Source organism: Struthio camelus, chromosome 4 (assembly GCF_040807025.1).
Source record: "Struthio camelus isolate bStrCam1 chromosome 4, bStrCam1.hap1, whole genome shotgun sequence".
NCBI classification, from domain to species: domain Eukaryota; kingdom Metazoa; phylum Chordata; class Aves; order Struthioniformes; family Struthionidae; genus Struthio; species Struthio camelus.
In genome coordinates this window covers 20,788,258-20,805,579 of record NC_090945.1, presented here as the reverse complement: position 1 = coordinate 20,805,579, position 17,322 = coordinate 20,788,258, and the positions used below count along the sequence as shown (strand labels likewise).

Below are 17,322 nucleotides of genomic sequence, written 5' to 3'. Positions count from 1 at the left end.
CATATTTAAGGCACTGAAACTTGGAAATCGCCATTTAATTCCCAGCTATGCCTCTGATTTCATTTATGATGAGAGGACTTATTTAATTTCTCTGTGCCTTACTCAGCCGTTTGTAAAAGGGGAACAGCAGGAATTTTTGGGGTTTTTTTAACCGCACCAGGATGTCGAGCTACATACCTACTGGTGGACACAAAGTTCTTTGAGATCGCAGCAACTGGAACCATACAAATAGCTGGGCTGACATTATTGTTCTCTTCAGTTTACAAAAGAAGTCACTCAGTAAAGATTTATGATTGTAAAAAATTTAACACAAATAAGCTAATCAACAGACAGGATACCATAGTGTACAGAGACTCACACGGAAGATACTATCATACCAAAGAACTGGTATGATAGTACCAGTACTTCCAATAACTAGGAAATTAGGGCAGAACATATGCTATTCACTCTAACCTCTGAAGTAGCAAGGGGGTGTTAAAATCATCCTGAACCTCTGATAAATACATCACAGTAAGTTAGCCAGGGTGTGAAAATATTTACCTTACTAAGGAGTGCAAAGCCTTGGCCCCATTAAAATCAATGACAAGGCCCCCACCCCACTCCACTGCAATCAACAGATTTCATGAGTTCACACCTGCTTGCAGAATCAAACCCTAGGAGGGGGAACGACACACGCAGACTTCTGCAATTTCTACTTATTTTTTCTTATAGCAAATAGAAAATACTGTCACACTTCCTCATGGCTATCAGATCTGTTTCTCTTCAGAGTAAAAAAAAAATGGCCACTGGCAGTTCACAAGCTTCATCTAAAACCTTGAGCTTGGGAGGGAAATCATTTTTCTTGTCTGCAATCTGTAACTCTCATGTCAGCCTAGAATGTTAATCCACCGTTCCTGTTTTATGGGAACACAGCTGGATGAGATACGGGCTACTCCGATCTAAAAGAAAGCAATAACTCTATACTGAAATGCTCCATTAGGAAATATTTTGAATAATTCCTCAAAGATATTCTAACTCCTAGATAGATGCATCATTTCTGAATTTACACTTCTAATCATTCCCTGCCACTCTTAAGTGAATCGTAAGTACGGAAATATACTCAAATGTTTTTAAATTATACACCTAAAAAATTGTACTTGCACAACTGGTAGCCTGATTTTCTGCCCTCATGTTTTAGGCAAGCAGAAAATGTATTTTCTGCTATGCTTTAAGTCTACAAAAGCACAAAAGCCCTTTTAACGCAGGAGCTTGAGACACCTAGCTTAATCCATTCTTTGCGCGCTTAAACTTCCTACTTCTCAGCCATTTTCACAGGCTTAGCTGGCACAAGCCTTTATACCAAAGGCCTTTTTGTTACGCACATTGCTTTGTCTTTCCTCTTGCAGATTTGCGTTCCTGGAAATCCAAGCACGGGGTGAATCCCCAGCACAAGGCTTTTACCTCATGTGATAACAGAAGAATATTTTTCCAGGTGTCAGTTTAATTTCCAGCAACAGAAAACGAACACGCAGCAAAGTTCATGCCACAGTGCCAAAATGAAAGTTTCACTGCAAATTTTGGTGGAGTGCCTTACAGAATTTTTTTTATTCTTTAAAGACAACAGACTAGTCTTTGAAGAAAACAAAGGGCTTGTCCTTTATTTTTTTCCATTCTTTTCAGTGGACATGAAAAAACTTTGGCCTTGCAGACAAATTAGCTAGCAGCATGTCTCCGCAGAGTCCTGGTGTGATAAGAAATAATATATGTCGTCTTTGTGATGGACATGCACTTGCTCTCACTTTTCCTTAACTTCCCTTATTCAAGTCTAGGTGTTCCTAAACTGCCAACTGTTTTTTTTTTGTTACCACACTCATACCTTTTATCAACTTCAGAGTGATGACCAATCCCGATGGAAGGCTTTGAGACATGTGCAGGATAATATCAAACACTTGTGACTCCAATTTAATTTTCAATAACAAAGTACTTGAGAGATGGCCTTACGTGGGCAGTGTCTGACAAACTGAGTCCCCACCCTGGACTGGAATTTATTTCACGCGCTGAGATCCAACTAGGAAACACGATAGAAAGATTTATACCGTATCCCAGATTACCTCAAGGATCTTGTCTCCTGCCCTTCCTCACTTTGCTCCCTCCATTTCTAAAGCCTGTTCTCCCTCTGCAAGTGTTGCTATTTGGAACCTGCTTTCTTTCTGTATGGCCTTCAATGCTTTTTTATGCTTTAACTGAGAAACACCTTGTCTACTTAATTTCTCAGTCTGATTCTGAATGCTCTCAATTAACCTCAATGTGCCTGCATTATTTACATTTGAATGAAAGCTACACAAAATAATATACTGCCATTAATATTAATCAGTAGTAATATTACTACTGCACGTTTAACACTCACAAAGTAAATCTGCTACATTTCATAAAAGGTTTGTTGCTTACAAGATTTGTTTCCCCTCTCAGACGCACACCAGGCAGAGAATCCTCAAGCCAAGAAGCTTTAAACGCTTGCTAACTAATGACAAAGAGCTAAAGATAAAAATGACTAACGTTTTGGCTTCAGAGAAATCTGACATTTTTGAGTATTCCGGTTTGTTAAAGTGATACTTTTCTGCTTAATTTCATGAGAAAAGCAGCATTGCAATAAACAGAGCTACAGTAAGTAAAGGCAAGCTACAAACTGGGATTTAGTTGACAATACCACTAGAGCTCGCTACAAGAAAGGAAAAGAAAAAATGCTATACCTGCAATGAGAACAACAGATTCTTTCTACGCATATAGTAAACCCCCACATCAGTCACAATGTTAAAATTAACATTTGGTCACCAGCACCTAAAAAAGTCCCTGTATTGTAAATGTTGCCATTTTCTGGAGCTTTCTTGTTATCACCTCTCAACGTGCAAAGCTACATGAGAGCTGCAGTGTAGCAAGATGAGAAAAACGCAATTATGTTTCTTTACCTTGGAAGTTTATCTAGCAGAGTCTTCAGTTCATCACATATAAGTTTAACTAGGCCACTGTTTATGTTTCTGTATGACACATCAATCATGAAGATATAAGCTGGTGGTTTTGGAGGCTTATTGTTCTACAGAAAAAAATTATAATCCATATGAAAAATTAGACAGTGTTCTGTTATCTCCAATAAATAAAATGGACAGATTGTACCATCAAGGCAATCTAAACACACTGTTCAGTAGTCTGAAAAACGCTATGGCTCATAAATAGTAATTATTACAGAAAGATCACCCTGCTGGTGATCCGGGCAAAGACCATTGCTGGAATAAAACATGATTACCAGAAAATTACATTCTAATGGAATAAAATACGTAAAGAGTAACAGCTTAGTAGATAAGCAAAACATCAGCGCTTTCTGTAGGAATTCAAGTGTTTAAATAAAATTATCTTTGGCTCTTTTCTGCACCCCATACTGCTTTGCATTCCCTGTACACTTACCCAATACAATCTTGTTAATATGAATATTTAAATTTAGTTTTCATTAGCATTTGCCCCTAACAACTGTTAAGTGATTCCTAACCAACCTGGAAACAGAAAATAGGTCTTAGCTGCCAAACCAGAGTTAAAATATCTCAGTCCTTAGCAGTACTAAGAGCGACAATCTACATCGTGGCTGGCTGGCTGGCTGGCTGTCTCGCTGTCTCACGCGCCAATGGACTCTGGACATCTGAGAAAACTGTCCTTTTACGAATAAGCTAGTTTTCTGTAAGATATATAAAGCATGAGATTGTAACATTCGGTGTCTGTAACGGCTGAATACACAGAAGTGACTTGGACTGATATGGATTCCTTCGGGCATAACTTCTTACTCATAATTTCTTATTCACAATGGAAGCGGCATACAAATCATGAGCGTACACTTCTGTGACAAGTTTCTATAAGTAACAAGAAGCAAGATGTAGTTTTTGTTCCTCAGTAAAGCAACGCAATGCTTACAGATGTACCCAAGAAAAGCAAGCATAACAACAATCTTCACAGCCCCAGCTATAAGCCTAAGATCAGTTTTCCTAATTCTCATTAAACTAGTAGTGGTCATCAATCAGTATCAAATGCTGGTGAACCTTCCATTATAGTTATCTATTCTATTTCATAGCCTTCACACAAGTTCTGGCCGCTGAAGCTGTACTTGTTACAACTGAAACCCAGAAAACTCTTGCTTTTAAAAAATTATCTAACCCTTTAATTAAGACTTGTCCATAGTACCTGGCACACTTTACATTAAACTTCATATTACACCCTTGATCGCACTTCCTTTGAATCATGCAAAATAGGATTAATTTTAGCGAAATAAAACCAGGTGGGTATTCTTAAAAGCTGTTATGTTTTCTGTATTTGGATGCTAGTTCAAAAACTGTACCAAATACTACTTTCTAAACTCCCATATCACAACACTATTTATAAAGAATCCTTGCCTATTTTCTGACATATATATGGTAGAAATGAGAACTTGTGCTCTTGCCACATCCGCTTAGCAGGAGCACAGTAATGCAACACAGCTGTTATTTGTTAACATTTTTTGTAGCTGTTCATCCTTGTCATTTGATAAGCACAAAAGGAAGTAACTTTTCAGTTTTGGTCTTAGACTAGATTTAGAAAAAAATTAAACTTGGCTAACTTAGAACAAAATGAAAAACAAATTACGAAATAACACTGTTAACTTCTCTGCAATCCATGACCTCACATTTCCAGGGAAAGTCTGCGTGACATAAAAGATTTCTTTTTTATAACATTCTAGTAATTTTATACAACAGGTCTTCGCAATAAAAAGACAGATCCTGCTGGACTAATTGAGGAAACTCGTTGGTTTAAACTGTATGGCAAAAGCCACCGTGCTGAAAGCTGCACGGTGAAGATGGCTGCATCACACAGGGTTGCGCTCCAGAGCGGACGACAAGAACCATGAAAATGACATGGAGCTCTTCAGCACGCTTGAGTTTTCAAAGGCTTAGCTGCCAGAAATTGGCAAAGCTTTACTGAATCTGTTGGAGCTACATTGATGAGCTCTAACTCAGAGTCCCTTGCCTTATTTCTGTAATGCCTTGCTACAGCTACTCAGTTCTCTCCTGTTCTGGGGCTAACCCAGATCTCAAAGAAATCCATAAAGCAGGTCTCACTGGACTCTGGATCAGTCCCCTTGCGAGAAAGCCGAACTAATCAGTCTGCTGATTTCCTTTGTGACAGCAATAATTTGCTAGTCTCAGGTCTGCGGAAATTACAGGTATCTACTTCAAGACTTCACAGGATCCAACTGCCTTTCTTCATTTTCTTATGACCTCAATCCACTGACACTTAATTCTGACCCTGAGAGAAAGAAAATTCTATCTGATTTCAGTCAGAACAGAAAACAATTTTCTATATTGCACACAGACGAAGTCACACTTGCAATTTTGTAAACTGAGTAAAAATTGGAAAAGTTAAGTAATTTATACTTTGGGAAGTACTAAATACAGTTCTCTAAATGAAATCAACTACAAATACTTCCAGTAACTTGAGTGGGCTTTGGACCAAGCCCTTAAGTGAGTTAACAATAAGAGAGCTAACCCACTCCATTAAAACTTATTTTTTGGTCAAACCACTAAAACTACTCATGTCAGGAAAAAAAATGAGAGGTCAAATTCCCACGCTAAGGTTTTCAGAGTTGAGAAGGCAATTTAGATATGTATCTGTCTTCAAAATTAGCCAAAGACTGGCAGCTAAAATTCAACGTTGCCTTGCAATTTCAGCTATATCCTCTAGACAGCGCAGCATGCTTGCTGGGACCAAACCAATGCCCCAGCTGAACACCAGTGATCCATGACTTTGCTGCACTTTTTGTTATTCTTACTGATATGCTGAGTCTGATACTCAGGAGCATGAGAGAACAAAACACAGTACTGCAAGCTTAAATCCTGTGCATCTGTCTATATTTCCTAAAATGTTCCTGGACTCTGATATTCAGCTTACAGGTGTGCTTATTCTAATGTTGGTATTTAAAGGATTTTGTTTGTTTTAACATAAATTTGTAATTTTCCATACTGGAAATACTCACTCGGCAATAATCCAAGGTAGCAACGTATTCATAAGATCCCAGAGATAACTCGGGCCTTTCATAGTAGTCTACCCGCCGGCCAATGTGGTCCAGATGCTGAAAGAAGAATGGAGGGACTAAAAACAAAAATGAGAGGGGGAAAAAAAAAGATTTATATTTTGGGGTGAGGAGAACAACCAAAAACTCCTTCTAACACACACAATTAAATAATATAAGCTCTTCTTTCATTGACTAAGGGAAGCGTGCAAACACTTTGCCAGGTTGCAATATTTTTTTTTAGGATCACTTTCGTTTATGGAAAAAAAAAAAATCTTTAGTAATGCAAGCTCCTCTTGCATTTGGAGGACAAGGCATATTCCCCTATAAATGTCTATGTTCTTTCAGCCCTACGCTATTCAAGCTTAAGCAGGTAAAACTGGTACAAGTTATTTCCACAGGCAAGAGCCTGCCATTCTCAGGTTACAGACTAAAAGCAGCTATTTTGTTAGTAGACAGAGTCTACTCAAAGCTTAATTCAGGTCACAGAAGCCGTAAGCTCTGCAGCTTAAAAAGCTGAAACCCAGAAAACTGTTTTTAAAAACAGCACTTTTCCTGAAGCCTGTGCTGCTTTATCCAAAATACCACTTCATCAGAAATAGCGCTACAAGGTTGACAAGTCTGGCCTACTGTACAGCAAACTGCATCAAGTCCGTTATATTGGGAACCTTCTGTAGCTACAGATGAAAGATGCAGAACTCAGCTCCAAGGAAGCATTAAGACATCAAGTGGCTTTGCCACCAACAATTTATATGCAGCTAGTCTAACAGGTTAGAGTGACACGGAGGAAGATTCACCACTGGATTTTAACTCCTCTTTCCTTGACCAATAGATGTTTAAAATGTTTACTTTTCAGGTTTTTGTTGCCTGTTAAAAAAAAAAAAGGGGGGGGGGATGTTTACCTAGTTCATGGGGTATTTTTAGGCCTCGTTAACGTTTTTTTAAAGTGCTTTCAGACTTAGATGAAAAGCACTGTGGTAATACCAAGCAAGATCTAAACAGACACTTCAGTTAAAATCTCTTATGTTCATAATGCATTCAAATTTAAGTTCATGAGAGTTTAAATCGCTAACAAACTAGGAAACTTATCTCGCACAAACATTTGGACCTCAGGCAGAAAAGAATTTGGAACGAGTCTGTCAAGGTTCACATTTCAGAGTTGAAAAGATTACTGTATTAGGGAAAGCACTATACTGCTGTGATCCAGCTGAGGAAATCCAACTTGATACAAATGTCTAGAAAGGCTAGTTCTGGCAAAGACTTGGGATTTAGCCAAAAGCACAAGAGCACTTATGAGTCACATGCAGCACACTTGAACAAATATGGCATGGTATCTTCTGTGAAAACCAACACTTGTCACAGTAAGATTAATAGGTTATTTAACCATTGCATCCACAGTCATGGACAGGACTAATCTAACATGGTTCTAAATATTTGCTTCTTGCTGAACATTTAGACTTCTTTAAAGACATTTATTTTTCTACACAAAAGTTGCTTTCAGTTAGCAATATACAATATAGCAGCTTTGTAGCCTGTGCTTGACATATTGTTTTTAAATAAAGCTTTGATCGTATCAGACTGGACTTCGTGATTGAGCATTGCTATTTTTTCTTAAATTTCTTTTAAAAAATTATACTGAATGAATGTTTATAAGTCCTCTTTCTTGGGCAGTATTTTTTTTTAATTTTGAAATAGGCCTAGTTACTGCATCTCACCAGATTATTTTCTCTTGACGTCAACAAATCCAGAAAATAATTTTAGGAAAACAGTTTATTTTTAGTTTTATGGCATTTGTCAGAATCACAGATCAGAGAAACAACACTTACCATCATTTACACAGTTGCAAAATCCACACTGATATCTTCTTCCACCTTCAATAAACTGCATGAAGGGACACATATAAGCTTTGCACCTGTTACATCGGATGGGTCCAGTCTCACCATGGTTTACAACATAAAGAGGTGTCTAGATAAAGAGGTACACGAAGATGTAAAAAGCAATGCAAATTTGAAACCAAATAAAGTGAGACAGAAAGCTGCTGCTCGGACTTAACTCGTATCGGACATCCCCTAGATCAAGAGATAGTTGTTCAGCATTTACCCAAATTCTGCAGTACAGCTGGCCCAAGCCCAGAGGTCTCACGCAGTCTGTAGGAGGCCAGGGCATTCAGATTTCGCCACACAACTACATTCCCTCCACCCCTTCACAGCTTTTTTACAGGTCCTGAGCAGAATTAGGTGACCCATCGCAGCTGTAACTGGAGAGTGAACTTGCTTGAGCTGCAGTAACCCTGTTTTTACTTAAATAAACACGCATCTTGCTTAGGAAAACATGAAACAAGGTGTCTGGAAAGGTGCCTTCCAGCACGAATAAGAAAGGCTAAATTTACAACTTCACAAGCCTATTTTGGTATTTATCACAAAAGAAAACCAGCATTCGCACCAAAAGCCTACAACAAGAGTTAATCTAGCCTTGCAGTAGTGCCTGATAGGAGCCAGCCCAGCCTACAGAATTGGGAAGGCACTGGGAATTTAGCACTCTAGGTTGACTTTTTCTCCACCAAAGGGGTTCTAGAGCTTAAGAGGATTGCTGCTGGCCTCAGCTATTTTGCCCTCTCTATCGGGCTGAGCCTTTCCCAAAGAAATCTATCTGATGCTCATCTGTTGCACGCGGCTCTCTCAAACAGGTATTTGCTAAGAAAACAGAATTCTAATATCTTCTCCTAACTATCTCGCCCGCTAACACTGCCATGTTACATGCTATGCTAAGGTTTCTATGTTGTCAGAGCTACCAGTTAGAGTAGAAGATTTAGAAGCAATACTAATATTTATTGAAGGAAAGTACATAGAGCAAACAAATACAGTATCTCAAACACTTGTCAGTTTAATTACACCGATGATGCTTGCTTATAGTCTGCCAAAACCACAGCGAATGGAAGACATTTCCCAGATGTCTCTTTCAGTAATAACTGTGCAGCAATTGAAAGATTCCTGTGATTATAATTCATGTGTTTGAAAACTCATACTTGAAATCATTATATACATGGAAGTTTGTTCAGTTATTTCTGAAACTTTACAGAGCATAAACGTTGTTTTGTGTTTGTCTCTTTTCTCCTTACTCCCCTCAATCCCAACTAAACGCTAGCATAAGAGCAAGAAAATAAATCCAGAGTAGGGCCACAAGACAGATCTCCCCAAGAGGAAAAATGCTGACAGCATTTGAATGCTAAGATTTTTTTCACTAGCATATTTGTTTATTCATTTAAAATTTTTCTGCCTCTTCTTACAGAAAGCACATATTTCATCTATTATACACTTTTATCTTTTATTGGAGCATAAGAGTCTCTGAGTAACTAGAAAAATCATACTTGTCCTTTTAGCATTCACTGCTTACAGTACGTTTTACTGTTTGTTTATCTGTCATAGAGACAATTATTTTGCTCCTTTATTTCTCCCATGGGCCTAATGCTTTTGCCAGGGATTTTATACATACAAGTAGATTTCACTACATGGGTTTTAAGTGCTCCCTCCTGCTCTACTGAGATATTACTTTACTTTGTGCTCTTTCTTCTACGAACATTGAGTTTAACACAAATTAACCAATAATGTCGGCTGGTAAGCTACCGGAGTCATTTCTCAGATGTGAGAGCCCAGGCTACAAAACTTGGTCATCAGCCACAATCACTTAATGAGTTGTAAAACTTCTGGGTTTTGCTCATTACCAGGCAGTTTTCTGCTTATCATTCTATTGTATTAGTTTAATGAGGCCTGGATCTAGTTTGCAGTTAATATTATTACAGTATCTGATCTGGTATGGAAAACAAAACAAAGCCCATTCCTGATGTATTTATACACACTGTTTTAGTAATTTTAAACCCAATTTTGATACATTTATTATTATCTAAGAACAAAGAAAAAAAATACAAAACATCAAAGGAACATAATCTGAAATACCTTACCAAAAATAAAGACTGTTATACATAAAGCATGAATAAGAACAGTCACAAAAATTAACGGCATGAAGCTCAGAGCATTGGTGTGTACTTTTTTCTATACATTTAATAAATAAACCTTTTAAAGACAGCAGAAAAAAATGTGCTTTTTCTTCTCTTTTCATATTTGGAGTGGACATTTTATTTTTCTTCTCCTTTAAGCTTCTCAAAAACAAACAAACAAAAACAGTCGACACAAAGTTCCTTTTTAAATGCGGATTTAGAGTCCCAGTAGCCTAAAGCTTATGTTTGCAAAGATTTGTGTACATGTTTAATTCTGTGCATCAAATGGTTGTCTTGAAGTCACTCAGACTATGCAGAATGCATGAAGTTAAAATATGTGCTCAAGGCGATACTCACAGGCGATATTCTATTTACTAGGTTGGATTCTGCTTGGTCTTATCCAGAGAAACAAACAATGAAATACTAATGAAATCACATGACAGAAGCAGGCTATTTTTTCTTCCTAATAAACTTGTAAGACTTTAAAAACCAATCAGTGAAGCAAAATGCAACCAAGAAACATATGCGATAGAATTTCTACCACCGTTACTCCTCACACAGGAGTGACTAATGACTTAGCCCTTACTCACTCAGCATTTTAAGGAATTTATCTAACAAAGACTAGTGCTGCAAAAAGCCCCTGCATGTTTGATTTCTTAAATTTGAATTTGCATTTACGCTATGGGATTATTTAAAAATAATGTAAACCATTAATTCAGTAATAAGCAGCATCTAATAATAAACTGCTCTGTACGACAATTTCAGAAGAAACATTGACAAAAAGCATCAAATCACTTCTTGAACAACCACGGTTGTGAAAGAAACTTCACCTCATCAAAAAAAAAAAATCCTCCAGGGCACTGCAACGTAAGACTAGACTTTCTACCCTCCAAGAGAAATTTTGATTAGGTGTATAAATGCATTCTCCAACTGTCAAAGTAACCACTGTCACGAGGACATACCTTTTTTTTAAAATTCAGATAGATCTTTGTGGGAATTAAAATAAGCAAATAATAATGCACATGCATTAAAAAAAAACCATAAAATAGAGTAAGTATGCACTAATGAATACAAAAAGAAAAACTGTCATCACGCAAAGCCAAAAGCAATGCTGCTAATTGGGAAAGTCCTGTTGTATATGCTCTACTCTCTGTAGAGGTCACTGTATACCAGAAGATAGAGAAGAGATTTGCTTATGTTGCCCTTTGCAGTCATTGGCAAACTCCTAGAGAAGTAGAGGAATAAGATATAAATCAAAAAATCTTAGGGATTCCTTTTTTTCTGAAAAAACAGTGCAACATTCTTTTTTCTTTTGCCTTTCCACCTATGAAATTACGAGCATTTTTTTTCCTCTCCTCCCTTAAATCTCTACCAATAAAAACTGAATCAAGTTAGATATCTGCCATAACTCTTTGGACCTTTGGTATGCTTGTGCGATATGTCCTTATACCTCTCTTCGTCCTTATCTCTTCACAACCCTTTGCCCAGTTCCCCTATATGGGCCATCCAGTAAAGAACAGAGACGGAATCTTACAAAAATGGACTCTTAGATATTGATTGCTCGTCTTCTGGCACTATCAAAATATAAACACTTATCAAAACTTCTGACCAAAGCTAATACGCGATAGGCTAAATGTGAATTAGATTGGACTCACATAAGGGGTGCCTATTATGCAAGCTGAAGGAACAGAGGCTGAGAGAATCAGTTGTGTTTGGAGGTAGAAGAGCACGGTCTTATGCCAAAGCAAATGGTGACTGGGCAGGAGAGATGGGAAATGCTCTGACTTGCATAAACTTTCCCTTCTCTGGAAGCTCGGGGCCTCACTGGAGTACAAGTTCTGAAAGCTGATCTGATAAACCATAACTTATCCTCCTATTAGTCCAAATATAGCTGGGAAAGCAAGAATTTTATTTTGGAAATATTTCAGCAAGCACATCTCTTAGGAGTCAGTAAAATATCAAAAAGCAATAGATACACATTGGTGGCACAGCTCCAAAGTTAAACACTTCCATATCGTTTACCAAAAAGACTGTAATCTGTGCTTTAAAGTCTCAGAAAGCTGAATCACTGAGCATACTATTAAAATAAAGTTCTGACCCACTCCTGAGGGTTTCCTGTGATGCAAGCAAAGTATCACTGTATTCATATTGCAGGATCAGGGCCACAGCTGGAAACTATTAAGTGTAGAAATAAGGCTGTGATAAAGCTCTAGATCATCATGGCACAGCTCTGAAAAGGTATTGCGAAGAGAGAGTCAGAGAAGTCTCTGTCTGGAGAAAGAGATATACACAAACACTGAAGAAAACTAGCCATTTTCATGCAAAAAAAAAAAAAGAAAGAAATATACGCAGCATGCTATCTCTTTTCATCGTCAAACTTGCACATACAGACTGGCTGCAAAAAGCACTGTGTAACTGTGCTGCAAGCAAAAGCTCCACACGTGATATCTTAGCGTTTGCCTTTTCCTACCCACCATGGCCAAGGCAGATTCCTAGTTACTCCTTAACACACACCCTATCAGTACAGCAATACATCAGCATTAGGGGCCGCATTTTTGCCCTTAGTTTTACTTCATCATTGTTCAGATGCACTTAACAGCCCAGGCCTGAAAAGGCAGGAACGCTATCATATTGAAACGTGGCCCACACAGCTTGGCAACGTCTGGCTGCTTCCAAGAGGAATATGAGATGTCCTACCATGAGTGCAGTTTTCAGTGAGATCAGTGTCTGTCTGTCTCTCACACCCCTCCTCTACCCCTCAAGAGGGGGAAATTGCCACCCACTCTTCTGTATACTTTTGAAGAACGTTACCACAGCAAGACACTGAGGGACACTCTACATAATGTAACATTGTATGCTACACTCAACAAGCTGCCTGTTCAACTGCACATTATGTCAGGAGACAAATGATTATGACAACATATCCTCTGCAAAACCCAGATTTAGAGGATCTAAGATTTCAGGAGACTAGTTAATGGTCATTTTTAGATGCAGGCTATTTGTTTCCAAAGGTGAAGAATATCTCACAGGTTTGGAGGGCTGCAAAGATCCACATCTTTTGATGACTTCAGACATGACAGTTGCTTAAAATTATACTCAGTGACACAGCAGCAGATAAAACACTCCATAGTTCTGAGATACGGTAAGCATTAAACGTTGCATTTGCACAGCTGATTATCAGAAAACAGACACACTACCAGCTATTCCATTCAAACAGGGCTGAATCCAAAAAGCCCATTGACAAACTGTGCAGTTTGCCAGGGCAACAAATAGTGTTTCTAGAACTATTATTTATACCAACATTCATGCAAGTTTATTTATTAAAATAGTTACATTTAGAATTTTAAAATATGCTATTCTATTTAACTTTCTGATGAACAGAAGAAAGTTGCTGGCATAGCGTGGTACCACTGCCTCATCCAGATCTTACATTTACAGTAAACAGAGGAGGAAAAACTCCTCAGAATAATCAAAGAGAAGTTTGAAACACAACATCTGTGGGTTCTGGATTCATGATATAGGGTTTTGCTTTTGTTCCCCCCCCCCCCCCCCCCAATCCAACTGTCTGTATTTCCTAGGACTGCTGGAAAGGTTTGCTTTCTTTTATTATATCATCATAGTTTGCTTTGGGGAAAGATTTACAAGTCTACAAATAATCCCTGGGTTTTGAGCTGCTTTACTGATTTGCATTAAAATACCAAGTAAAGTATTTCCCTTTGTGATCTTCCTAAGGCCTTTTATCAGAAACCATTCCCTCTGAAGAAATGATTTTGCCTATTCTTGGTTTTTAGATGTTAAACCCTATCAGCCTCCTCAGCATATATGACTCAAACCCCAAATCTGGATTGTCTCCTCTGCAAGGCTGACATCAGGTTCAAACGTTCTCTGTAGCCACTGCTTTTTCAACTGTTTTTTGTTTGCTTGCCTAACTGCAGCATGGCTGAAGTATCAACCACACCATGCAGTATCTCCTGGCTCAAACCTGATCTTTACAGACCACGTGATAATGGAAGAAGCATGTTCAGATCTTTCCACTCAAAAACACTCCAGACTGAGGCCTAACCTTCAACTGCATGCTCAGCAATGCAGAAACTACGGTGCATGCTTGCTGAGTTTCAAGTCAGCACCGCACATGGGACATGATCCAGTATGTACCAAAATAAACAGAAAGACACTCTTTGATTTCAGTGAATCATACCTTAGTCTTTCCATGCAATCGTTATTCACTCCCTTTTTATTCAGTTGGTTGCAAATACCACCTGTAGAGTTAGCAGTGTGAAAAGTATAAATACAGGCTACTCTATTCAACGTGAGAAGAAGGATTTAAAAAAGTTTGAGGGTGGGGGGAAATACATACAATAACGATGCAATTTTGGCATAGAAAAGTTATCCTTCCACTAGCAAAGTGAGAACTGGCTTTTAAAAACTAGCTAGGCTTATTCTTTAAAACTACCATACCACATAATTGACAGAAGACAAAAAAAAAAAAAAAAGTTTACGAGCCAGGCTTAAGAGAAGCACCACAAGTTGCCCTGGTCATGGATCCCAGGCAGAGAATACCAAGCATTAACAAGACAGCGCTCTCTAGCACTTCTCAACTTTGAAGTGTTGACTGTTATTTGGATGTAGGGACATGCTGTATCTCAAGTGAAGGTCAGTAGCCAGGATTAACTGATGATACAAGCAGGAGCATGAAATTGGATAATCAACAACCTGGGCTGAACAACAGACTTCCGATTGTTTTAAAGTGCTAACGTTTTGGAAGTCTAGCAGAACCTCTCTCAGTTCAGTCTACGCTCATCCCAGTAAAAGGGGGACTGGTGTAGAGGCGTATATACAAGACGGGAACAAAGGGTGGAATAAAAGAGAGACACATCTTCTCTAGGACAACCCCTCCAGCCGCTCCTGTTAGCACCCCTAAGTGGGATATGCACATGTTAAATTGCATGAGAGGAGACAGGTTCATGTCTGTGTTAACCCACAGCTCCACTTCCCACACATCAGTATCACAAATGGTGCAGCACTACAGTCCTTGTCAGAGATTTGTCGGCACTGCTGTCACACTAACTGTAAAACTGTAGGAAAATAAGAAAGGTAACTTTTAAGAAGCCTCTCTGCAGACACGGTAAGTAATAACCGCAAGGGAGATACTCTAGCTTTAATCGTCACTGGAGTTTCACAATGAAATCAGAAGTCTGATTTTCAGTGAGATGGCATTCTGATTTTTTCCTCTGTCTGGCTTGACATTCATTCAGCAGAGAATGAAATAAAAGATGTTTAATGTCACATTTTACAGAAGTAATTAGAATTAGTAAAGATGTCTTGTTCGGGCATCATTTTTATGTTTTGCAGACTATGGCAGGAGAGTCCTAAAGTATTTTCAAGAGAGCAAAGCAGAATCTGTGATTGAAATACTACTACTACTGACTTCTCCTTGCTGAACGGTCACACGAATGTTAAGTTTATCCTCACACACAATTTTTCAAGACTGCTAAATACATGATAAATCTAACACCACAATTTAAAATAGAGGCACAGCCTACTGACATACAAACATAACGAATACGCTAGCAGATCAATTCTGTTTTAAAAGGTCAAAGACCATTTAATGCAAACACAGCTGTTACCATTTCTAACATGCTCTAGAATATCCTTAGGATAACTAATCAAGCAACACTTCAAACAGTGCTCGTGGAACGCAGAGCTCTACATTTAGGGAACAAATATTTAAGTTCATAAATAAATCTGAGTGTTGCATTGTGATCTCTGAAGCAACACTTCTCCTAGATGAAATACTGCAACAGGAGAGCGTTAGCAATATTTTTAACACTTTTGTAGCATGAACAAAACCAAAAATGAACTTGGGATTTCAGGACTGCTTTGGCCTCCAGGGCTATTGTCAGCTTTAGAGGCCAAAAATGTGTGTGAGAGTGTGCGTGAGAGTGTGCGTGAGAGTGTATATCTCAAGATCTGATAGAAAAGCAATTACTGACTTAAGATTTATAGCATGAATGAATAGTCTGGTGAATAGAGTGTTTCTTTCCCTCTCAAACACCCAGAGTTGTTTCTCTTTTGTTAGAAGGCATTACTGAAACTTTTTAAAGCAACTGACTACTCATGTTTGCATGCCTGAGAACTTTTTACAACAGGAGCACTCTTGCTCGTATTTTGGCACAACTGAAGAAACTAAGAAAACTTAAGAAAGAAACTGCAATTAGGAAAAAAATATTGGCAGGTTTAAGAGTGTTTAACTGGAGGAGGAGAAGATAGTTTTGTTTACCTTTGGGCCTCCCTGAACACTATTTATTTGTAAACATACCTCTAAGGCTAATTAATTTATTTCCACTGATATTAGAAAGAACTGAGAGTAGTTAAAAGTGGTGGCATGCTGCATTCATAAGCCAGCTGTAGCTGCCCACTTGCCTCTGCCACAAGAGTACTTAGCAAGAATAAAGAGAACTTTTTTTTTATGTGAACAAAAAGCAACATAGGATGTCCTCATCTCTGAGGCAAGGAGATCTGGAATGAGTTTAATGTCCTTTTCAAAAGGAAAGTCATTTCCACGTCATATAGAAGCTTAGTTCTGAAGGTCAGTAGCAAACCTAGCTGTTCCTTTAAAAGCATCACATCAGGCAGGAATGTTCATGTTCTGAGATTCCCTTCCATGAATACTTCCACTGCTATGACAGCTGGATGCTTCAAGGAGACTCTGGGACCTCCCAACATTCAAAACGTTTGTATGCAATCACCCTCCTTTCTATTCTCTTTTATTAAGATTGAGCTTCTGCTCAATGCTACAGGTAAGGGAAGCGTGGAACTAAGCTATGAGCTAAGCAGTCCTGGGAAGGACGCAAATCTGTTCTCTTGCTCCTTTACTCTAGGGCTGAGGAGGTAACCTATGCCTCCATTCAGCATGGGCAGATTACCTAATTCCGTTAAACACAGTATGAAAAAGGAGTCCAGTTTTGGAACATCACTTTCCCATCCTACCAGGAGAAGAGCTTCCCTTCTCATAAAAAAGATGATGGGACATTCTGTAAAAGAAGGCTTAGACCCTCTTATTTTCCTACAGGACAGCGTTAGAACCTGCCGCGATTAGGACCTAGATGTAATATGCTCTAATGTTTGTTTGATACTATTCTAAAAGTCAAAATCAGCTTCCGATTCAACTTTTTAAAAAATCTGTATTTTTTCTCTATGGAATAACATAATTCCACATTGCTACATTCAGAATATAACATTGCACTAATGCACTGGTAAACAA

At 38.4% G+C, this 17,322-nt stretch overlaps 1 protein-coding gene across 20 annotated transcripts in view; it reads right to left on the bottom strand.

Moving 5' to 3' along the window:
* Positions 1–17,322, bottom strand: part of SEC24D (SEC24 homolog D, COPII coat complex component) — a 113,461-nt gene that overhangs the window by 13,473 nt on the left and 82,666 nt on the right. For all 20 annotated transcript variants that reach the window (XM_068941730.1, XM_068941724.1, XM_068941731.1 and 17 more), the window contains 3 exons: positions 7,891–8,029; positions 6,029–6,144; positions 2,946–3,070 (listed from right to left, as the gene is read on the bottom strand). In XM_068941730.1, the coding sequence (XP_068797831.1) occupies positions 2,946–3,070; positions 6,029–6,144; positions 7,891–8,029 (380 nt within the window). The remainder of the gene's footprint in view (positions 1–2,945; positions 3,071–6,028; positions 6,145–7,890; positions 8,030–17,322) is intronic.